Genomic DNA, 25,920 nt, shown 5'->3' on the forward strand with positions numbered 1-25,920 from the left:
AAAAACAAACTTCTCAGAGAGAAATTAGGGAAACAACATATTTCAAACAGCATTTAAAAAATGAAATACCTAGCAATAAATCTAACAAAAAAAGTAAAATTTCAATGTCTACATTGAAAATGTCAGTACTCTGAAAAAAGAGATTTAATAGAATATCAGAAAATGGAAATATATCTCTTCCTCTTGAATAGGAAGAATGAATATAGTAAAAACACAATCCTTTCAAAATTGTTATACAGATTCAGTGCTATCTCAATAAAGTTACAACAACATATCACACAAAATTAAAGAAAAGAATCCTAAAGTTGATTTGGAAACAGAAGTGACCCAGAACAGTGATGATAATTCTGCTCAACAAATACAAGGTATGGCACATCACAATTCCAGACTTGAAATTATACTACAAAGCTATTGTGATAAAAACAGTACGATGCTAGCAAAACAAAAAAGACCACAGGACCAGTGAAACAGATTAGAAGACAGAAAAACAACTCCAGACATACTTAGCCACCTTATCTTTGACAAACTTGACAAACATCTTTATTGGAAGAAACAGCCTCTATAATAAATGGTGCTGGAAAATCTGGCTTTCTCAATGCCAGATTAAATGAAAATTTAACGAAGATTAAAACTAGAGCCACATCTTTCACCATGCACTATACTAAAATCTAAATGGGTCATACATTAAAGTATTAAAGTATTAAAACAGAAACAATAAATCTGCTGGAAGATAGACTACATAGAACTCTTGGGGTAGACAAGACATTGGTATATACAAATAGTTTATGAACAAAACACTGATTATTTACTCTTACAGTTTCAATAATGTATATTATTATGTATATATTGTAAATGTGCAACAGATATTGTGGAAGCCGTAGCAACTCGGAAGTGAAACAAGGGAGAGGGAGGGGAAAAGGAAGGAAGAGAAAAGTAAAAGAAGGAAAAATGAAAGCAAAAGGTTTGTAAATGAGGGGAAGAGGAGTTCAAGTGAGGGAGGGGAAATGAAAAGGAATCAAGTTGCATACAGGTAAAAATTTCCTATGATGAATGTGATCATTATGTTTATCTAACATGAGCAAATGAAAATCATTTTCTTAAAAAGTTTAAGTTATGATTATATCTCCACCAAAAATAACTAACCCCTCCCAATAAATTTTAAATGTGTTGCAAAGATAGGAGGAAATTAAAGGATATATTCAGAGTCCACATACAAAGCAAACACAGTAATTGTGAAAAAAGAAGTCCCTTCAGCCTCTCCTGGTGTCCATCAGTTTAATGGCCTGGTGACTACTTAGTAGAAAATAAAAAGAATTTATCTAGTCAGGCATGGTGGTGCACTCCGTAATTCTAGCACTTGGGAGGCTGAGATAGGAGGATTGCTACAAGTTGGAGTCCAGCCTGGACTACAAAGTGGACCTCAGGCCAGCCTGAACTGCATAGTAAGACCCTGTCTCAAAAAAAAAAAAAGACAACAACCACAAAAAAATAATTTATCTAAGGTAACAGCTTTGATAAAAGATCCCTATTGGAAGCCAGAACTAGCAATCACCTACCATTGATAAAGAGGATACAAAAATATTAACAATAAAAAATTCTGCCTTTTTTTTTATACTGGGAATCAAACGCATGACTTTGCACTTGCCAGGGAGGTACTGTGCCACTGAGCCATATCCCCTTCCCAAAAAATGCTACCTTATTGAAGACAACAAAAGACCTTTGTACTCCTTATCTTTGACACAATACATATGGGCAAAATTTCCCCTGAAAAGTTATGAGTATAACCAGCATTCAAGTAGTAACATCCTATTCTCAAAAATAAAATCTCATGCTAATAATATATTTTAAAGTGACTTGTTGTTAGTACCATAAGCAGTTGGCAAAAGTAAACAAGAATATTTTCAATCCAAGCTTGAAAAAATTAAACAGGTAAAGTTGCAAGAAACAATGGGCTTACATAAACATTAAGCATAATTCAGACATAAGAAATAAGACACTCTTAGAAACAGCCAGAAAAAATACTAAATTAATAAAACAGACTAGCTGATATAAGTTATAAGAGAAATATGCTTCATATGCTTTAACTAAACCTTATTTTTGTTACAGATTCACAAGCATATTTCAGAACTATTACAGCATAATCCTGTACACATTTTACTCAGTTTCCCTCAATGATGATATCTTAAAAAATTGTAATACAATATCACAACCACTATATGGACAATGGCACAATCCATCAATCTGATTCAGATTTCCTAAATTTTTTGCATATTCATTCATGTGTGTATTTAGTTTTATGTAACTTTATTACATTTGTAAATTCTTGTATCTATCACATCAATATGTTTTTATGAAATTCAAAGTATGGATTAATAACAGCAATCAGTGAAAATGGCTAGGTAGATATAAAAAGAACTAAATATGGCCTGTATTGGTAGGATGTATATGAGCAAGTTAGCCAGACCTGGAGAAACAACAGACTGTGCAATAACAACCAAAAATAGTTACTCAAGTGGAACACAGAGAGGCAAAGACACTGAAAAATATACAGTCATTAAGAAATGTGGAGAACAGGAGAGGGGATAATTAGTATATAATTAGAAATCTAAGGATTTCTAATGAAATAGAAATAGAAAAATCAGAAAGACAATATATTTGAGCACATATGTCTTAGCTCCTTTTTTCTCATTGCTGAGACAAAACATCCAACACCCAAAGTTAAATGGGGAAAGCTTTATCTAGCTCCCAGTTTGCACAGGTTTCAGTCCATTATTGGCTGACTCAAAGATAAGACGGCATGGCAGGCAGCATTTCACAGGAAAATCTTCATGGTGAGCAGAAGGTAGCAAGAGCAACAAGAAACAACCATAGATCTTTCTATCCTTTCTATCTTATCCAGGCTACTAGACTGAGTAACACTCATGTCCTTAATCCTAGTGCCCTTTTCCTAGTATTGTAGTATGAATCGATTGCAGCATCACATGCTCCAGATCCAGCCACCTCTGAACAAAATGCAGCTTTGGGGGGCCATCTAACACAAGCCATAGCAACGTATGACTCAAAGTGTCCCAGAAGTGATAATGGCATGAGAGCTTGATTCAGTAATGGCAATAAATCTCAAATAACATCCAACATATTGCAGGGAAACAGCAGAACACCAAAGACAAAAAGACCACAGCCAAAGAGAAAAGACAGAGTAAATACAAACTGGTGATAATTACTGATTTTCAACAGTATTTATAGAGCCAGAAAGCATTATCATGTCTTGATAGGAGAAAACAATAGCTAATCTAAAGTTGTGTATCTAACAAAGGTATATTTCCAAAACTCTGGGACAGTAAAGACGTTTTTGTGTGGATTAAAACTAAGAATGTATATGACTAACAAATTTTAATACAGAAAATTTCAAAAGGTATTTTTCAAACATAAGAAAACTAAACTGAGAAAAAACAATGTGAGATTCAAGAGAGATGGTACCTATTAACAGATACACATAAATTAAAACATATATTAAACTGATACACATATATTAACTGTTACATATATATGATCCACATATATAAACTGACAACCTATATTAAATAGAGACTCATATATTAAAATTGAGATGTATCTCTTATGGCTCCCAATTTCATACTGTTCCAATTTCTTAGCCAAACATCTAACAATTATCCTGATAAAATCTTTCCAATTTGTCTCTTTCTCTTTGAGAAAGAGACAAATTACCCTCTTCGAAGTTGTTATACTTACAGTTGTTATACTTACTTTCGCACATGGCAAAATGCATATTGCTCATATCTTGGCTCTTGCCTAATAAACTTTCTCCTGCACAGCACTATTTATATCCTTAGGAACTCACTTCTTGAAAGTCCTCCTACTCATTAGGCCTATCATTATGTCCCTTTTATCACTTCAAATTTATACTCTCTGAAATAACCATACAATTAAAATCAACAAATATGTATTTTTCTCTCACTATTAGCTAAACATTTTTCTAGATATCTGAAACTTATACCTGATATTAAATGTGTAATACAAACATTGAAATCAGAATTTAATCCCTGTTCTGCCACTGCATAGTTATAGCTATTTAATTGTCTCAATTTCAGTTTTCTTACATATAAAATATACAGAATTAAAATATTTATTCTTAGCATTGAATAAGATAACTAATATAAGGTACATTTCTTATTTCTGTGAGTCAAGCGCTTTGAATTCTTCATCATGGAATCCTAGGAATACAGTTGGCTTCAGAATTCTATGGGAGTGAAACTACTGGGAATTCCAAGGCCTACCCCTAAGTGGAAGAGAGAAATAGGTAGATAGGTAGATGATAGATAGATAGATAGATAGATAGATAGATAGATAGATAGATAGACAGTCTGTTCATTCTTCACCATATCATGTGAATAACTTTATGTTCTAAAACCTATGAAAAAATATGTAAAGGCTTGTACAAGAAATAAGCAATAATGGATGAATACAATATAGCATGCTAAGTGTGTATTAGAAAAGGAGTCGGCAAAAAATCTTTGTAAAATGCCAGATAGTAGATCTGTGCTGTTTTGCTGTTATGCCCTCTTTTATCTCAATCCCCACTTCATCATTTACTTTTTTATTTTTATCCTTTTAATTAGGGGAAAAATAAATAAAAAATAGCAAGATATATTATAGTAACCCACTTTGATTTACTATTAACTTGATTTAAGCCCTGTATTGCTCTCACCATCTTGTTTTTGACTGATGTCCCCCTATTCTGTTTTGCTTGATAGCACCAGGTTCGAAAGTTTAGGTAACAGCTGTGAAGATAGTGGGATTCATTATGACGCCCATTCTCGTTGACTATTATCTACTTTTGAAGACCTACAATGTCTCCAATGTTTTGGTTTTGTTGGTTTCATTCTTTACTGTTTTGTTCAATTTTATTATAACTGATGATATAGGCAATTCTATTAGAGATAGCGGGAGGCATTATGGTAACCATTGTTGATCACCTTGTATTATGCTTTTACATTATCTATTATGTCCACCCTTTTGATTTGATTGACTCTGTTCTGTTATGTCACATTTGGTTCTACTCCCTTCCAAAAAAAGTAATAAGAACTGTGGGAGCAACAAAACCCAAAATGTGTAATTGTCATTGTACAAAAGAGAGGAAAAGAAAGTGCTCTAAACGATATAACTGCATGTATATTTAAGTGTATAAGATAGATAATGATATCACTGAGTTTTGTTGAGTCATTTAACGGAACTGTTTGCAGTCTCACTGTTGGAATGTCCGCTTTACAAGCTTTAATTTTGTGACTTGAACAATTATTTCTAAGATAACAATATGTAATCCATTAACTAGTGATTTCCTACTGTTTATTTTTTTCTGTAAATCTGTATAACTTGTACCCTTTCTCTGCTTTTTTTTCTCCTTAAATAAAATTTTTTTTAAAAAGGCCAGATAGTAAATATTATAGGTTTTATAGAACACACTGTTTTTGTTATAATGGTACAATTCTACCACATGAAATCAGCTATAAAAATACCAAATAAGTGGATGGTGTGATTGTGTTCCAATAAAATTACATTTACAAAACATAGTGGATCAAATTAAGTTTACTATCAATAGTTTCATTAACCACTATATTAGAGAAAGAACATATTGTTATTCAACAATTATTTATTGGCTACTTTGATGTGTTCATTTTTCTATTCTAGGTGTTGGGGTGTAATAGTTATGCACAAAACCTCTTTTCTTGGTTAAAACTGAATTCTAGTGGAGAAGAGTGACCTTAATTAAACAAGCATAATAGCACGCTGGTGATAGATTCTAAAAAGAAAAATAAATTAGGAGAGAAGCCAAAAAAAATCAAAGGAGTATGAAAAATTCTAGAAAGGGTCACCTAAGAAGCCCTCACCTAGAGGATGGCTTTTTAAAAATGGCCAGAAGAAAGTGAGAAAATTAATCATGCAGGAATCTGGAGGAAAAGGGTTCCAGGAGACTGAAAAGCCACTGGAAAGGATATGCCTGGCAAATCAGGGTCAGGCAGAAGACTGCTGTGACTTGAACACAGTAAGACAGCTGACTCTGACAAGAGGCAAGACCACAGAAGTGACTCCCCCTGTGTCAGGCAGGCCCTGTCCAGGAAAGAAGCACTGTTCACTGGCTTTGACTCTGAGTAAGCTGGAGTGCTGGTAAAGAGTTTGGGGCAGAGGATGACTTGATCTGAGTTATGCTTATGTCAAAAATAAGTCTAGGGGCAAGAGTTCAAGAGCAGCCATGGAAGAGCAGTTGGAAAACTGATGCAAAAACCCAAGTGAGACATGGTAGGACCAGAGCAGGGGAGTAGTGCCAGGTAAATGAGAAGTGATACAACAAAATAAATGAGTTCACACTTTATGACAAATGAAGTGGCATCTTAACTAAGACTTGAAGCAAGTCTATCAGTTGATAGCAAGCCTCCTATTAGAGGCTTGACCTAAGACCTGAAGCATAGGTCAGTGTTGGTTATCCAAGTACTGAGTTGGGAAACAAATTCAAAACCATCAGACAGAGTTCCTGAAAAGATATGAGAGAAACCTTGAAGTAGAAGAGAATTAGCAGCTTCCTGCAGATTTGGGACTCTGATGAAACACATTCTGAGATAGACTTTGGAAGACCAAATAACTCCACCACTGCCAATTCTACATCTCTGGCATCAAAGGAATGATGGCCTGTGCGAAGTGAAGACCTAAAAATCAGATCTGTCAATTCTCCATTGGGTAAAGCAACTTAAAAACAAGTTTCCCTAAGAAAACAAACAAAAAAAAAAGCCATTTATAAGTGTGTAGCTGTGTTTCAGATTCCTGGGTTTAAAATTGAGGAAGAGGTGCAATTGAAAACAAGTGAGCCAGGATGGTCAGGGTACAAGGACTAACACCCAGATCTTTGGCCAGTGTCCCACTTCAGTGAAAATGGAACATGGTTAAAAACTAGGGTCTCTCCTAAAAAATGGCTAAGAGGAAATATTTGTAACCCAGACAGACTCCATGGCTCACTCACAAGTCTGTATGTTTGACTAGGAGATAGCCACAGAAAAATGCAAAACAGCCTCTCCACTCTCACCTGAAAAGGAAAGTATACTCAATGAGGTAAACAAAAAACTTGTGGATTTCATTTACTTTTAGGATGGTGTCTACTGAAACTATGGAGAAAGTGGCCTGTAGGAAAATAAACAGCAGACATTTCTAGTATTACAGAACCTTTCCCAGCTCTCTGGATGCCTTCTCTTGGTTCTTCCCTCCTACTCCTTGCCAGATGACATATATAGGAAGTGAGTCCCCTTACAGGTTGCACACTGAGCATGTGGAACTGGACGGAGACAGATTTTTCGTGCTGTTCCTGTTCAAAGTTTCTCCTCCCTTTCTTCTTTCCTTGCCTTCCTCGACCCCTTACACTTATTTTCCCCTGTGCATGTTTTTCTTGGCTTCAAGGAACTTTGAATCTTTACTTCAAAAGAAACCTATAATGAAGCCTGGCTGATGTTTAACAGACCAGCCAAAGCAGCACCCCACCCCACTATTTCTTTGGCTCAAAAGCCAGAGAGTGTGGGTGATCCAAACACAGCTAATCCCCAATATCCAGCTCTGTGTAGCACCAGGGTCTCTAACTGTTCTCTGTGATGCCACACTCATCAGCCCTCCTATCCCATGATACAGCCCTTCTAGGAAACAACCACAAAGCCCATTCTGCCTTGGTCCTGCAAGGCACCTCCCAGCCCATGATCTTGCAAATCTCTTTAGAGAGAAGTGAGCCATATATCTGTATTCTATGTAAAGCAGCCCTCTGCACTTGAGACTCCACCAAGAAAACTGAGGGAATGGGGCAAAGAATAGACAGAGAGACATCAATACATAGAGATGCTGGCCAACACAAGCTTCAGAAAACAGACATAGTGTCCCCCTGTATACTTCATAGTTAATGTTGATAAATGATAATTTTGTTATACTGGGCTCAGCCAATTATTTTTATGTAGTGGTTTTGCTCCTTAATAACAATATTATGAAATTTGAAGTACAGAAACCAAACATAGAAACAATGACACAGTTCCAAATCTGTTTGGATACTTAGCTCAACTCTTGTGAAAATGAGAAAAAGCAAAGGATGGAAAGTAGATACAGAAGCAAAGAATCTTATCTCTGTGGCACAACTTTAAATAGAAAAATAACTGAACCAGTGATCAAATGATGATACGGACTTAAAGGTCAGGCAAACCAAGTTCACGGTAGGGCACAGATTCCCTTGGTTTGATTCACTAGAATGCACTATAGGAAATGGTCAATGATATTTGCAATTTCTCTGATGTGGACACTCATCCCTTTCTTCCTTCAACCTCTGTGGACTCTTTCTCAGGAGCTTGTATGTAGAAATAGACATCTGGCTTATGTAGCTTTCCCTAACCATAAGCCAAGTTCTTCTATCTTGGTTATTCTGTTCAACTGGCTGGATAACGTATCTATAATTCATATCTCCTCTGACCAGTATGAAGTCTGATAAATGCTCTCCATTTGATAGGCACATCTGGATTACAGATGTTGGATTCTGGATTCTGCAGACTTTCTCTTACTCTCAGAGCCTTTTGGAGAGGAATTCCTTTGGGCTAGAGTTCTGGTTTTTCTCTAGGAGTGGTGAGGAGACTGAGTCAGTTTTGAAATTTGAGCAGAATTATTCACAGATTAGTAGTATTTACTTTAGTAATCTATCTATTGGTCTTTTCCCCACTTGCCACTACCCACAACTGAACAGTGAGCCCCTGTTTGGAAGGACTTCATTGCATGGTGCACTCTAGTTGCTCCATAAATATCAGGCAAAGCATTTGTTGGAGTTGGAGCCCTTCAGAGTCACAGTCTAATGGAATTGTGACCCTGAACTCTGTGATTTAATTGAAATAATATGAATGCCATAGGAGGGCAATTTAGTTCAGCAATGACCACTAGCTCCAATTCACAGGTTCTCAGAGGCACCCACAGGTTTATGTCTCTGTGAACCCAAAGTTCTTTGAAACAGTTAAAGCCATAGCACAGAAAAGCAAACACCATGTTCTGCCTCAGGCTAGACTTAAATCTAGAAAATATAGATTAAATTCTTAAATTTCCCCACAAATTTATTAGCACTTATCATTTATATTATTCTATTTATCCTTCTGCTTAGCTTGCCATATCTGATTTGTAAAGAAACTACTATTATTTCAAATTAGAGCTATAAAATGGATATTAATTATAAAATTTAAGCACAAAGAATATAAAGCAGAATATATGACCAAAAAAACTCTATACATGAAACAAATATGAGTTGAGACAGAAAAACCTCACTCCTCTACTGTGTTTCTGCCTTCAGACTTCTGTCAAAAGTGGAAATTCAGAAATAATTATTGTTTTAGACCCTTGTAAATAAAAAGTAAAAAGTGTGTGTTGTAAATAAGCACTAGACATTTGAGGAAATTTACCATCATAAAAGATGGATGGGAAAGTTTTAAATTATTGTGTTTATTCTCAAAATTACTACATCCTTATGATAAAAAGATTAGTAATGAAAAATAAAACAATAAAAATGTCTTTGAATATGTCAATAAATAAATAAATAATTTGAAACTATAAGGAAATCTAAAATGAAAGAACAAAATAATAAAAAAGATAAAACATACAGGAATAAAGTAGATAAAAAGAGGAAATAATTTCAGAAGATACATTTCCAGGTATCTTGGGAAGAGAAAAAAGAGAGCAGAGAAAGTGAATAAAGAAATATCAGAGCAATAACTTAAGAAAATTTTCTAGAGAAAGGGACCAAGAATGCTCAAATTGAAAGGCTCCACAGTAAATAATAAACAACTAAAAATGCCAGTCCTAAGAAAAATTTTCATAAAATCCCTAAAGTAATAACCTTAGGATAATATTTTAAATGATTTTGAAAAAAATAGATGATGGATAGATAGATAGATAGATAATTATCAGAATAGAAGCTAGACAGAATTAATAATTTTCTTCAAAATTTTAAACAAAGTCAAATTATCAGTTTTGTGTAAAGATAGAATAAAAACATTCCAAAAAGTCATTATCAGAAAAAAAGCTGCCTAAAACATCTTTTCTTAAAAGTTACTTAAGGGTGTTTTCCAGTGAAATGATAATAAAATAAGAGATATTCATGTAGTTCAGGACACAGTGACTCTAATCCAAAAAGCAATGAGATTTCAGGTGACAACTGTGTAACAGACCTAAATATAATGTTGGACAAGGAGACTAGAATGAACCAAAACAGAGGTGTGTGAGAAAGGAAGGCCTAAAGATACAATCTATATATGAAGATATCAAAAAAGAACAAAAGGAGGGAGGCAAAGAAGATAGGAAAGAAGGAAGGTCAAGAGAAAATGCATATTCAAGTGATAGGGTAGGGGACAGAAAGAGTCAAGAATGAAAATAAAACAATGGAATAATATTTAGTTCTACAATAAGTAATGTTTCATGGTCATAGTGTTATAAATATACATGCCAGTGTCCCTCATATTCATGTGTTCTGCATCTGTGAATTTAAACCATATTGGGAGTCGTGGCCCAGGAGAACCAAGAAGCCAACCCATGGCCTTCTGTGAACAACCAAGCAGGCCTGAAGGGGAAGCAAGAAGCTAAGCCGCACTCTCCCATGAGCCAGAGGCAGTGAAGGCCAGAGAAGAGAACCAAGAAGCCAAGCCACACCCTCCCATGAGCCAGCCAGCACACAGCTCAAGAGGCAAGAAGAGTGCTCTCCCCTCAACTCCCTGATTCAGAGGAACACAGGCTGAAATGACAGCAAGTGAAGTAAAAAAAAAAAAAAAAACCTTCAATGCTTGTATTGTCTGATTCATTTTGCAGCCCTAAAGCTTGTAGTCTGAGCATCTATTCAGAAGATAACAATAGGCAATACAGCAACTAAGGGGGGTTTCCTTCTGTCTTGTTTTTGAAATCCAATATTGTTCCCACTGTTTTTTGTTCCATTTTGTTAGGTTTTTTTTTTATCTTTTAAAATAAATAATAAAAGACACTGTTGGATCAAAAATAGTCAGGAAAAGTTGCATCTGTATTGAACGTGTACAGGATTTGTGCTTGTCATTATTCCTATAATATATTTACATTGCATTCAGTTTTATGAGTAATCTAGAAATGATTTAAAGCTTGCAGGAAAGTGCATGTAGATCATTTTCAAGTCCTACACCTTGTATACAAGGACCTTGAGCATCTGCAAATTCTAATACTTTGAGAGATGCTGGAACCAGTTTTAGGGATTACAAGAAACAACTATAACTAAAAATAGTAAGATAAATACAAAAGGTAAAATAACTGTGTTGGAAAGTTGAAAAGTGAATGATAAATATATGATTGTCAGCCCCATCTATATTATAAGAGCAAATTAATGGGCAATATTTAAAATTGATGGCTCAAGCAACATATATATATATATATATATATATATATATATATATAGAGAGAGAGAGAGAGAGAGAGAGAGACAGAGAGAGAGAGACAGAGAGAGAGAGAGAGACAGAGAGAGAGAGAGAGAGAGAGACAGAGAGACAGAGAGACAGAGAGAGATAATTACCAGAAAAGCTAGGTGAAAAAACTAAATATAGTTGCTTATAGGTAGCAAGGATAGAGAATGGAGAAAAATGGGGAAGAATTAGGCCAGAGAGTATTGTTCTCCCTTACGTATTTTGTTAGGATCTGGTACTTTTAACTTTGAGAATTTATTACTCTGATTTAAATTTTTAACACTCCACATCACATATATCCGGGCTGGGGTGCAGCTTAGTGGAAGAGCATGTGCTTAGCATGTATGCAGCCTTGACTTCCATCTCCCAAAAAGAAAAAACAGCTGTGTAAGTATTTCCTACAATTCCACAGAATGAATATTATACACAGGGAAAAGCAGAGTGCCTGTGGGTAGAGGTTCACAGCACTTCTGAATCTATAGATAGGACAGTGTGAATTCTACGGCATCTCTGAGGCAGTGAGAGAAGTAAGTGTTAAACATTATGATAAGGACCAACCAGCAGTTTAGAAGAATAAAGAGCCACTGTACAAATGATGCCTGGGTACCTTGAAAGACTGCTGCTGTGGTTTAGATGAATGTGCCCCAAAGGATCATATGTTAAAGGTTGGATCCCCACTGTGGTACAATTGGGAGTCACTGGAAGCTTCACACGGGACAGGAGGACCTAAGGTCACTGGGGACATGGCCTCCAAAGCAATCATGGGACCCTAGTCTCTTCCTCTTATTTTAGTTTTCTGGCTCGCAAGGTGAGCAGTTTGCTTAACTACGTACTGCTACCACGATGAGCTGCTTTGTCCAAGACCCAAGGCAATGCAGCCACCTAATCTAATACTCGGCATACAGAATAGTAAGCCAACATAACCTTTTTTCTTTACAAGACAATTATCTCACACGTATTTCATTCTAGTAAGAGAAAGCTGACTGATCCAATGATCTTCTTAGTCAGGGTCATGGGTTGATATAACAGTGAGATTGGATACAAATGGAAATGTTTCTAACTTTAATTTAGAACTATTTTATTCCTTGTAAAATTTAGAGTTACCAAATGTTTTCCTGTACCTTATTTCACTTGATTTACAAAACAACCCTAAGATTTAGATAAGATGAAATATTACTTCACTCACCCACATTATACAAGAAAGATATCTGAGTTTCAGAAAGTGACACTTGTAACTTACAAACCTCATGTAGTAGACCTGTCTGAGGATTTGTATTTCGGTATTGAGACCCTCTGTCTACAGGAAGGACAGTCACAGGTACGTGGGATGGATGACTTTCTCCCACTATTTATCATGCTTATTCTCCTTGAGATTTCTTGGTCCTCTCTGATGAAGGTGTCTAGCTTTGTTGGGCATAAGATCCCTGGAGAGCTGGTCAGGGACCAGACTACAGGAGGTCTGAGAACTAGGTCAAGAATCCAGGCGCCTCACACACTGCACATTGTGGTGTACCCTGCACAGTGTGATTGGTTCTCTGCTGTGCCTCTCTTGGTGACCTTGCGTTCCTAGTTAGCTAACACTACACCTAAAACCTCATAAAAGCCTGATAAGTAAGCCCTGTTGAGATCTGAAAGAGTGTTTTATTGTGGGTCTGTGTGAACCCTTTTTTCCCCTCTTGAAGGCAAAAAAAGATAAAGCAACGTTAGAAACGTACCCTACAAGTAAGACATCGTAATTCCCAATTTCTTACCTCTTGGGCGAGTCTGGATCAAAGCAGGTCTTGCGCACATCTGTCACCTCGGGATCACAGCAGTCCCCCTCATCGAAGTCATTCAGCATGTTGTTGCACGCGGCGTGGCAGATCCCGTCCCTGCGGTTCCAGGAGTAGCAGCGGCCCTGCAATCGGCAGTCACCCCCGTCATAGCCTGTGAGCGGGTGCTCACACTCGGGGTCACAGTGGTCATTGCCAACCTTGCTGGGCTCACAGTTCACAAGCACAACCCGGTGGCGCAGGGTGGAGTTGAGGACCCGGTGGACGCTCAGCTGCCAGCTGATGTTGTAGCGGCTGAAGGCCTCGTTGAGGGCCTCATGCTGCTGCTGGATCTGCGCCTCGCTCACCATGGGATGCAAGCCCTGGTCGTCACAGACATTCACCACCTGGTAGCGGATCACCTTCTCTCCCCGCAGGGGCCAGTGCCCATTGTACTGAGAGATCAGCTCCACGTTGTCACAAACCGTCTGCCCACAAAGCGGGGGCTGCAAGGGTGACAGAATCTCAGGCTGTGGCCCGGAGCCCTGAAGAACCTCAAGCCGGGGATAGTTCTCATCCCTGAAAGGTGTCCACTGTTCCTTCAAAGGATCAAAATTGGCTGTCAGGACCAAGATGGCCAACTCCTCTGGCCCGCTTTCATGCTGAGGACTGTGCTGAAGGTGGCTTTGTGAGAGGGCAGTGGACCAGATGACCAGTGTGCCCAGGTGTCCACGGAAATAGTGCCCATTCTCAGAGCTATCCCCACCCAAGAGCAAGGAGCGGCAAGATGCCATGAAAGGACTGTTCAGGGGACCCGACTGGCCCGGACTGTTAGCCACCTGAGTGCCATCCACATACAGGGCCATGCGCTGTCCATCATAAGTGGCTGCCACATGTGTCCACGTGCCTGGTTGGTAGCGACTGTGGCCAGTCACAGTGGTGGCTTTCTTCATGCGGTCGGTGCGGAGGGAGAAAAAGAAGCGAGCATCTTGCCTTCCCTTGTCCTTCCCTGAGTGGATGCCCAGGGCCCAGCCCTTGTCATTGACTGTGTGGGAGCAGTTATCAAACACACCTGGGAAAGAAGGAAGAATCCAGCGAGAAATACCAGATACAAAGAGAAACGGAGAAAGGGAAAAGAAAGCCTGTGTAAATAAGCGTTTAGTGGGAAACAAATGAGTGACACCGATTCCTCACCTAGGATCCCTGTTTATGCTCCCGTGCTAGACCATTTGGCAACTCACATCCCCCAAAAAGAATCTAACTTGAGATTCTACCCAGCTTTGCTTATTTGTTTTGATTTTTGTTCTTTCCAGTACAGGGAATTGAACTCAGGGCCTTCCCAGTGAGCTGCATTCCCAGCCGCTTTTGTATTTTTTACTTTGACATAGGGTTTTCCTAAGTCACTAAGTTCCCCAGACTGGGCTTGAGCTCGTTTCCGCCTACCTTCACCTCCCAGGGGTTGTAAGAATGCACTATGGTGCCCTGCTCATTCTGGCATTTTTAAATCACTGAAATGGAAGTTGGAATGCAGATATTAAATGCAATGTGCATCCATCCTTTAATATTTCATCAGGAATGTTTCCATGCTTGCTGACTTCCAGGCCCTACATTGCCTCACTGATTCTTGCTTCTTTCTGTTTCCTCCGAGGTTATAAAGGTGAACAGCATACATTTTACAAATGATAGTGATCTCCTAACCCTATCAGGCATTTCCCCATTGAACATTACAATGCTGGCAAATAAGGAGTTGGCACATCAAAGAATCTGTCAGAGAAGACTGTGACATCCACACATTATTCCACTGTTCTCTCTATTACCTTCCCCTGGTCATGGAGAACAGTTGTCATCCACAGAACAGAGCTGTTTTGCACAAAAAGTAAAATGGCATTGTCCATGGTCTGGCCTCAAAACCCACTGAGTTAGTTAGGACCATGATTGCTGTAAACTCTGCAACATTCAACCTAGTACTCAGGCTGAACTTTCCACATAAATGAAGGACCCTGCTTTTCACAGCCTCACTATCATTCTCAGAGCAAGCACAACGCTATGAAATCCACTTTCATAAATAGTGGAGGCCACCTTTGGTCAGTGGAGTCATCAATAAATCATCAGCAGGAAAGAGAGCTAAGGACAGAAGTGGAAGGTCCACAGCAGAAAGGAAACCATGGGTTTGCAGACCTTGAATGCTCCCAACAAACAGTTTTTGATTAACTTACAGTCTCCTCCTGAGTGCCTCTTCCAGTACACAGAGGGTCAGCAGCTGTTCTTACTAGTAAATTACATGAAGGTAATACATTTATGCAGAAGTGCATAATAAATAGTTCTTAAACCGATGAATGAATGGTGGAGAAGTCTGCTACTCTTAGGTTCAGTTGCCAGGATTAACATGGAGTCACTCTTCCCCAGTCTGTTAAACAAGCACTTTACCTATAATCCAGGCTATAGTACTCATCTATGGAGAGTCCAAATTCATAAGCCCTGAGGCTTCCCATTCTGATGTTAGGCAAATGTTTTAAAAGTACCTATGTTTTCATAAATGATAGAATATCTTCTGTTGTTTCTAATATAAATTAATAACTTATGACATAAAAATAAAATTTATTTTTAACAAAAACATCTCCTATTTGGTCCAATAATTCTAACAATTATACTTTGAAGAATTGACTTTGACTAGCTGTGAAAGAGTAGGCATGTTCCAGTTTGGGAGTTTGTTTTCTGGTTATTTACTGAAGTTTTCCTGTAAAATAACTTTAAGAAATGCTGCTTTAAACTGCATGGAAAGTACTTCATAGACTCAACACCTGGGATTTTTTTTGTTTTTTGTACCAGGGATCAAACTCATGACCTCGCACTTGCCAGGCAGGCCCTTGTGCCACTGAGCCAAACCCTCGGCCCCGTATCCTTGTTTTAAAATAAAAATAAGCATTTTTGCATTAGGTGGATTTTCACAGAAGAAGATGGACCTACTCAGATCAACACTAACTTTCCTGAGTCGTATTTTTATCTTGATTTATATATTTTAGCAGACACTTTAAAGTCTTAATTTGGTCATCTGCTGATCTGTGAACAAATACAATACATTTAATATGAAAGCCAGGGATTTACTAATCTGTAACCTAAAAGCTGTTTTTTAAGAGAAATAATTTGAAAGTCTACTATATTTGTTGCCTAAACTGTGTGTATATGAATTGGGGGTTAAATTACTAAACTTGACATATAAATTACCAAATAATTAAAATAGATTACTTGCTAAGTGTCTAGTTACAGTTTTAAACACTGTAATTTACCATCCTTAGAACTTATACTTGCTTATCAAAAAAATAATTATTTCCACTTGTCTCATATGAAGCTATAAATCTAGCAATAATGTTGTAAATTTGCAGTATTTGCCAGTTTCCCACAAAGACCAACTTCAGTTACCAATGTGATCTCACTGCACGTGGAGTGGTGAAGAGAAGGGCAGGACAGGCTCTGGTGAACCAGCACTGGAGGAGGAAGGGGAAAGCAGATACAAGCTACTCAGTGTCACTTTTCATTCTCACTAAGGAGGATGTGGCTACTTTGCTGATGATACCATCTCTACTCTGACTTTTGAACTTGAAGACTCAACTAGCAATTGTATGTGTAGATTATATCTGTCTTCCCTGGCTGTACTCCTTAGCACCTTTTAACTGCAAGCTAGGATGGCAGGTCATCGTACCTCTTCCCACAATCCCTCAGGAACCACCTCAGCCCTGCTTGCTTGATTCCATGAATCAGAAACAAGATGAATTTTGCTGTAAAAGAAAGGCTATGGAATCACACATTGGAAAGACTTTTCTTTTTTCTCAGTCTAGCATAGAAAAGGCTGGCAGAATCAACACAGTCTAAGCCAACACAATATATGTGGTGAAACTCTGAGCTTGTGCAATGTTGAGATTTTATAACTTTGGATGTACATGTGATAAAAGAAAACATGTTATAACTATTGCTTATTCATCAAAGCCACATTCTTGGGAAGAACAGAGGGACCAGATCATGAAGATGATTTATGAACTCACTCAACACCAAACTGAACTACAATAGCCCATGGTTAGAAAAATCAGATCAAATGATGTAACTCAAAAGATGGTGGTGTTTAAGCCAAACATTCGGGCCACATTGCCTAAAATTTTAAGGGTAATTTTTTCAGTTATTGCTTACAACTACTTTCTGTTATAAATCAATGCTTATTAAATTTGAGCTTGAACACCTTATTTCATATTAAAATTGAGCTTAGAAGGAAAAGAAGCATAACTTATTCATTGTATTGCTGTTTCCAGCTCAAAATGTTCTATCATGGTGTCTTAGTAAAGAAGTATAGTCATGTGTATCTTCAATAAAAATCACTGGTTCTCAGTTGTCTTATCAATTAGCATCATTTGGAATTAATAGAGTCAATTTTCATCAAAGAAAACGTTTTTTTCTCTGGAATGCAGCCTCTCAAAGTGATTATGAAAATTCTAATAAAGTATGAACCAATAACTGAAGAGTTACAAGTGTCTAGATGAAAATATTAAGTGTGGTCCCTGAATAGGAATAATTTTGCTCCTTTCTGTTTCTTGAGTTATTTCTTTACACTCAGAAGATCTGGTTATTCCAAGAAGTAAGAGAATTGGGTTATCTTTTATTAAATGTCTTCTATGCCCCAACAATTGATCATGAACCAGCCTTATTAAATCATATATGCATACCAATGTATGAACTGCATTTTAATATCCTCTCTTACAGACCTCCCAAAATTGAGTATCAGAAAATTGAGCAAGTGATTCACCATCTTGCATCCAGTCAATATCAGAAATGAGGATCAAAACCAAGCCTATTCAACCAAAAAAAAAGTTCATGTTCTTTCTAGGACACCAAGATATTTCAAATAAAATTAAAATTTACAAAGTTGTTAGTTTTTATTTAGGAATGAGAGAAGCGCCATGGACTGGTGAGTGCATCATTAATGAATTTTCAGATTTTGTCACCGTTACTTCTTGACAACAGGGATCTGACCCCTCCCCCAAAATATGCAGATACCCACAGGTGGAAATTCTTTGGAGGAGGGAACATAGTGGCTGGCACAACTGTTTACATCTTCTTGTTGACCAGAGCCTAAAACAACAATCTTCCTTGCACCATGTTTGAAAGAATATCTGGGAAGTCACAACGGGGTCTTCTGTGATGTACTATGAACAATAAATGATTCTAGAAGACCTAAAGGCAAAGGGGAGACTTGTTATTCTGAAGCCAAGACTATGGCTGACTGATGTGAGATACATATAACTTAAAACTTGCTCCAAGCCAATGACTTCCATCTCTGTTTTCTCTTTCTTCTTGGTTTCCCCAAGGAATGTAGCTGGTGAAAAAAGAATCTGTGCTTAAAGAGAATGCAATTCAATAAGAGAAGTGACATGATCCACTTAAGACCCTCTCCTGTCTCTAAGCTGCTCAATGGTCAACCTACCTCTTTCTCTACCAAAAATCTCCTCATGTCCATAGTTGAACCTTCTGTCACATGACTTTGATAGAAAGGAGTCCTCTGACCACAAGGCCAGATAGATAGAGGAAGTAGTATGTCCACAGTGCTCCTGATACTGTAATGAGCAGACACTTGTCATCCACCTAAGACATGAAAGGCAAATCTTTCAGAGCTTCCAATGCTAACAAACAGTCAGCTTCAACATACGCGTCACTTAAGAGTTGAAACAGTCAACAAAGAAAGGGAGTTAAAAACTCTTCGTGAAATCTTGGGAGTCTACTCTCTTTGCATTCTTATTTCAGGGTAATGACGAAGAGGAGAAGGTGCCAGCTCATACTTTTTTTGTCCTCATATCAAAGGAGAATCTATTTCAGCAAGAGTACACCAATGTTCCAACAAATGGAAAGGCCAAAGGTACCCTATCGAAGGATATACACAGGCTGAGACTCCAGTATCTTATACTTTCCTACTCCAACTCCTCCTATGTGTTCCACATGTCATCTTCCTAACACTGACATGCCCAGTACAAATCCAGCCTCACCAGTGAGACATCTGCCACACTGTCTCCTATGTAGAGGTATAGGCTTCAAATTCACCCTGAGTTTCATCTTACCTGGGAAATCTTCCCTGACCCTCCTAAGTGATTTTCTACTGCAGTTTTGTAATCTTTGTTGAATTTCTGCCATTACTACTACTACTACTAATAATAATAATAATAATAATACTTCTGCTATTAATCAACAAAGAAACTGGAGAATTTCCTAGTAACAGAGTTTATCTAAAACATCTGTGAGTTTTCTAGAGGGCTAAAGAAGAATGCACCCACTCTACTACTGAAGTCCAATTGAGTTATGAGTCTTCACTTAGAGAAAGAGCATTTTCTCCAGTCTTGTGAGACCCCAGTAGCCCTGTAAATGCAAGTGCCTTGGCACAATCCTCCAAAGGGGCTCAAGAAATCTCAACCACGGATGCTGGCTTTCCTTAGCTATCCTGTAATGAGTTGCTTCCTTTTGCAACCTATGCATGGGGTGGCAGCACTTATGATAAAACTTAAGAACTTATTCTGGGCAAAAGCACCCATCCTGGCAGGAACCTTTATTCATAGCAAAGTCTCCTAAAAGGTATCACTCACAGCGAGTCAAGATGGCAGAAAGTGAAGGAAATATCCAAGTAGACATGATGCTCTTGGCACCTACACAGTGGTGGAACCTCAGTTCCAGGAAAACCCCATGGCAGAGTTCTGCTCCACACCTCTGGAGATTAAGTCAGGAGTCAAAATCCTCCTTCTCCAAGAAGCCCCATCAATTTCCAGGAAGGTGCAACTCCACTCAACAAAACAGAGGAGTCACACACAATGTCGTCAACTCTGGTAACTACAAAAACATGCTGTGTGGTGTAAGTTTGTTTTTAGGAGGAAAATGAACAAAAAAACGGGGCCAGGTTAGGTCATGACCATAAATCAGACTGCTGCAAGGCAAGGTCCTTTCTCAGTCCATTATGCCTGTGGATGCCACACAAGCGTGTGTGCTGCCTTCTGCAGAGCTACTTTCCCAAGACCCTGGCGCCCCAGAGAGATCACGAGAGGGATGAAAAGAACCTAGAAGGAGAAGGAAAGAAGCCATTCATCAAAGACGAGGCAAGCTTGGCAGAGAGCAGGACGCGTGTGCAGGAAGAGTGGGAGAAAGTGAAAAAAGATCCCGGGAAGGTGTTTTTCAGCTGTTCTAGATAACTCTCCTTCAAGACAGGATCAAGTCCAGCTTTTTGTCTGTGAGTTCAAAGTTTTACAAATTAAAGCACAGAGTGGGGAAAAATCTCCTGGGGGCCATTTCACTACCATCTTTCCAGTCAAGTTTTCAACCTCTCCTTACAGAACACTTTTCACTTTAGTCACGCTCTCTCCATGTGCAAAGCTGATAGAAACCAGGACAGGGGATTTCGCTGGCTTCCCACAGGCCACCCAAGTGTAGGGTGGGAGTTGATGTGGCAGGTGTGCAGGGAGAAGAGAGAAATACTCTGAGATTGCCTGAAAGAGCAGGGAAGCACGAAATGGCAAAATAGGAACAGGAACAAAAGGGAGTTTACAGCTTATATACAACACCTATAGACAGTGGTTAGCATGGTATCTGGCACAGTGCCGACATATGGTAGCTATGTTGGAAATTACACTGTTATTTATTGGGGTTAGGGACAGTGCAGGGAACTAAATCAAAACCACCCCAACCTTATACTTTACGTAGCACCAGCAGTGATTTCAGGTAAAAATTGCTCACAGACTTCCTGAAAGATAAAAAGCTCCAGGCCAAAGTTTCTCAGATTTTTATTGCAGATCTGAAAAACTCAGGGATCTGAATTTGTGTAGGTCTCAACCTAGTACCTAAAATTTGGCCTTCCAGCAGGTTTCCAGGTGAAGCCAGTGTACTAAAACTCATCTACACTTTGAATATCAAGATTCCTGTTTGGTTTTGTTTGTCTTTTCCATTTGTTTTGCAGTCGTGGAGATGGAACCCAGGGCTTCATGCACACTAGATGAGAGCTCTACCACTGAGTTATCCCTCTAGCTTCATTTTACTTTGGTTTTGATTTGAGAACATGTTGCTCTACAACTGAGTTACACTCTCAGGCTCTGAGTAACAGACTGTATATCATCAGCAGACCATGTCTGTGACAATGGACCTTCATTATCAGTACGACTGAAATATAATTAACATCCACACAAAGCCTCACCCCCACATGCTCACACATAGATGCAAATACACAGCATATACCTTTGCCTAGCGACAGTCTGTGACTCCTCTCTTCTTACTCATGACCTACAAAGATTAGGGGACAGCAATAGAAAAAAAGAAACATAGTGGACGTAGAGACATGAATGAGAAAACAAAAAAAAAGAAGAGAAGCAATTTTAAGTGTTCAAAGAAATACAAAATATGCTACAGTATTATTTAAAATGAAATCCCACCCTGATCATCTAGTGGCTAGGATTATTAAAATAGAAAAATAATAGAGTTCACTCATACAGTAAAATATTTTTTTACCTTTAAAAAATTGCACTTTCAAAGACTATTCAGGAAGAAAGAAAATGATTGTAGATTATTTTTTGACAAGCAAAGTAGGTTCTGAAATTATACATATACTGATCCAAACTACATAAAGTCACAAATACGTGTTTATCTCATAAGTGAAGATTAATAGGAAAAAGAATTTTTAAATTTCTGCCATAAACAACATCTCCACATATTTGAAAAATTACACTAATAATATCGACTTCATTTGAAAATCCAGTACACTAATGCAGATGAAGGTTAACTAGAAGGGACACTCAAACTATAAAATGTTATTAATTATGTATATTTTTGTTTGCTTTGTTGTCAGTTTCCCAATGCCTAGCACAGAGCCTAAAACGTTTTTGATACCCCATAAATACCTGTTGTGAGTTTGAAACCAGCATGGACTACACAGCAAGACCCTGTCTCAGAAAACCAAAGGAAAAAACCTGTTGGAAAAACAAATGACTGCAATAGATGAATGATATACTGCATGGAAGCATTGGCATTAAAGCCAAATATGTTCACTTTAATAGATCACAAAGGACATTGAGGTAATAAGAGTTAACTAGATTTGACTTTATCTTGTGAATGATAAATCAAAAGATACTAAAAAATCTGAAGTGGAGAAAGTGACCTGATCAGATTTTGTTAGATTATAATAATAAAAATGTAAAAACAAAGACAAGTTAGTAGACAAATACAAAGTAGGCTGTTTTCATTTCTATATGGATTTGAAGCAAATCAAAATAATTTTGCACTGCTTGGAAAGTTCAGGAAGCAAGCAATGAAACCCACAGCTGGGAAAAACCAGGTCCAGCACTACATTTCCGTGAAATGAGTCTGGAGCACCAGGAACCTCCTGTTGGAAGCTTCCTTGGCCACACCAGAAAGATGTCACCTGGTTTTGGTACTTAGCATCTACTGTTTGGCTGCTTAGGTTTCTATTTTCTTGCTGAAAGATTAACCCCCAGGGACCCGGAATGACTACCAGGACAGGCAACTTGGGGTTGCAGCCTGCCTTGCAAAGAGTGGCCAGTGCCTCAGGACGCTCCCAGCGCTCTCTCAGGACAACCCCACCCCATCCCAACTGTTTCAGACTTGCCAAGGCCTGGGAATCCACAGTGATTGAGAGTAGCCAGCTCAAACACTTCACTAAAAACCCTGAAACATGCTGAACCCTGCCCTACTTGAGACCTAGAGCTGGAGACCCCTGATCAACCAAATTTACTAGCTTGACCACCCTGTGCAACATCAGTTCTCCAAACCTCGATTCCCCATTCATAAGTAGAGATATTAATAGCAACTGATTTATAGCATTTGGGAGGCTGTTCAATGAATTCACACATGTAAAACCATTAAACGAGTGCTCAGCCCATAACAAACACTCGATATTGTTGCTCATTGTGACTTCCACTCATTTTAGCAGGCATAGGCCTATGTCTTCAAACTGTCTTCCAAGCTTCTGTTTTATACTTCCCCACTCTCCCACTACATCAAGGCCAACATGACCCATGGTAGAAATAAGTAATCTACTAATGGACTGAATCTATAAAAGGTGCTTAGCAGAGTCACCAAGAGTGTACTGCCAACTGGCAATGTTAAGTGACACTAAACATCCCCATTTCCTATAAACAGGGAGAAAAAAAACACATTTTCCCCCACAGTCTTCTACACCCCTCGCTCCCTACACTAGAGGCAGTTACCAACCTGACCCATACGGCTCGCCCCCCAGGCCCATAAAGCATCACACTGCTCTTTACCTCCCCCTGCCTAGCAGAAATTGGGGAGAACTGGAACCATCGTCACATTGGTCACCTCTGATTCGTCCTGGGCAATTTCCTCTAGAGTCAATACGTCAGCCTGATGCTATCCATTATCTTACTGTGTTTGAGCAACTTTACATTGTTTCTCCCCACTTGAGAAAATAAATAACTGAACTTTAATAAAGACTGTGATGTTTCTTATGCCTAATTCCTTATGTCTAGTCATTCTCAGAGAAGTAAAAAAGGAGTGTGAGGAGAGACAGACAGACAGAGAGACACATTGAGGTGGAGAGGAATGAGAAGATAGCCTCCTGGATAATTTTAAATAGTGGAATTTATTGATTGACTGATTGATTGAAATATCATTTCAACCATCTTAGAAAGCCTTTGAGAACAAGCAACATGAAATTTCCTGAGCACTCAGTGCTCTGTTCTTGCCCTATGACTGGAATTCCATGAGGATCACTCAGTGTTCAGTGGTTGATTGACTGTGGTTTACTTAATGGGCATCTGTGATGTGAGGTGGTGTGAGCTGGGCAGCTGTTCCAGAGGTGGAGAGCTGCCTGCTGGCTTCTCTTCTCACCAACTTGATCTCCCACCTAACAAAAATGGGAAACCATGTGTTTGGAACTATAGTAGCACAAAAGATTATAAACTTCTGCTTTTGCAGGAGCAGGTCATGAAAAATAGGAGCCAGCAGCACCAAGTCACACACCTGAGAGCCGGAAATAGGATGAGCTCCTTCATCTTAGCTCCCAGAGGCTTCTAACCCTGGGAGAGGCAGATACTCTTGGCCTCAACCCTTCTTCTCCAGCCTTACTCTGTCTCTATCATGAGCTCTCTGCAAACTCTCTTTTGTAACTCCTAGTAAGCAGTATCAGCACCAATGTCCTGTTCTTTCACTGCTCTGTCAAATAAATAAGTTTGGTATTTGCTCTGACAGTCCTTTTACCAGATGTAGTTAACAGAATCAACACTCCCCTAAGAGGTGCTTAAATAGCATTTCATATATGCTCAGTGATCCAGAGGCATTGCAAAAGCTGTTATATAAAGCAAACCTGAAGAAAAGCTTGCAATGAAAATAGCCTTCCAACTTCTGGGTCAGCTGAGGTTACACGTTTACATATCAGACATTCTTAAAATAAGGCCCTGCATTCCTTTCATAGCAATGGCGCTCATCTTATAGCCCCCCAATGTACACACACTGGCGATGCTGGCTCAGTAGTATCTGAATGGTTTTGCCTCTGCCGTGTAATCACCAGTAATTAATAAAAATTCCAGCTGATTTCTAGGTAATAAAGTATTATGAAGCTAGTGACCTAGAGACCATACTCACCCATTAGCAGTCAGAACCTAAAGGTACACAGTCACTAGAATGGGAGTCGAGAGTAAACCAGAGAACACAGAGTGTGTGTTTTCAAACTGAAGCCAGGTGAATGCTCAGAGCCCAGTGTGCAAAAAGGATGCTTATAGCTGACTCAAGTAAACCTCTCCCATGAAACAGCTTTGATCACTTGGCTGCCAAATGAAAAAGAGACAGGACAAAGGGAAATAAGTGGTCTAATTCATTGACAATTTAGATTAAGTAAAGACTAAAATTGTGGGGTTTTTCTTTTCATATTAAAAATAATCCTGAAGTATTTTTCTTCTGCTTTTCAGTGAGAGGCTTAAATTAAACAGAGGCAACCTGGAAGAGCTGAAATAACAACAAATTGGAAGCCAAGAAACTTGGCAGTGTAGTCGCAGCCTGCCCCTGTGTGACATCAGGAAAACATTCTTCCCTCCTGGGCCTCACTCTCCCATCTGAGAGGGAGAGGCAGGGCTGGGTTTTCTGTTGCTTTGATAGACCATGCCTAGAACCTTTAGGTTCATCTATAAGGGCTTTTGTGTCATCATCCTGCCTCTCACTATCGCACACCTATGACTATGACCTTTGAAAATGGAAAGAATTGGGGTGACCCTACAGATTAAAGGTTACAGTATTTTTGTATTGGATTTCTCTTTTGAACTCATGTTTTACTTATATGCTTCTATCTCTTAAAAATCAGAATAACTAAAACATAGGAATATCAATTCATTGGAATCCAGTTAATCATGGTTTCACTACAAACACATTCATGTTAAGTTGAATTACATAGATACACATGCACTAAAGTTTGGGGAATGGAGGGTTTGCATGGCCTAGAAAGGGCAGAGAAAGCCTTGAGAACAAAGAGCACGGTCCAGCCTGGCAGCATCCTGAGAGCAAGCTCTGAGTTCTTGTATACTACACATCATTAGAGATGATGAAAATATCAACCAGCATTGACCAAGCACTTATAGCTTACCAGGTACAATTCTAAGCCCATGATTCGTTTCCATTTATTCAGTCATCACACAATTCTGAGA

At 38.6% G+C, this 25,920-nt stretch overlaps 1 protein-coding gene across 1 annotated transcript in view; it reads right to left on the reverse strand.

The window, feature by feature from the left end:
- Pappa2 (pappalysin 2) overlaps nt 1-25,920 on the reverse strand; it is a 253,321-nt gene that overhangs the window by 212,236 nt on the left and 15,165 nt on the right. The window contains exon 3 of the mRNA XM_003474655.4: nt 13,238-14,309. Coding sequence (XP_003474703.3) covers nt 13,238-14,309 — 1,072 coding nt within the window. The remainder of the gene's footprint in view (nt 1-13,237; nt 14,310-25,920) is intronic.

The sequence above is a fragment of the Cavia porcellus genome, unplaced genomic scaffold (assembly GCF_034190915.1).
Source record: "Cavia porcellus strain 051 isolate PalLab524CR breed Dunkin Hartley unplaced genomic scaffold, mCavPor4.1 scaffold_29, whole genome shotgun sequence".
Lineage (NCBI taxonomy): Eukaryota > Metazoa > Chordata > Mammalia > Rodentia > Caviidae > Cavia > Cavia porcellus.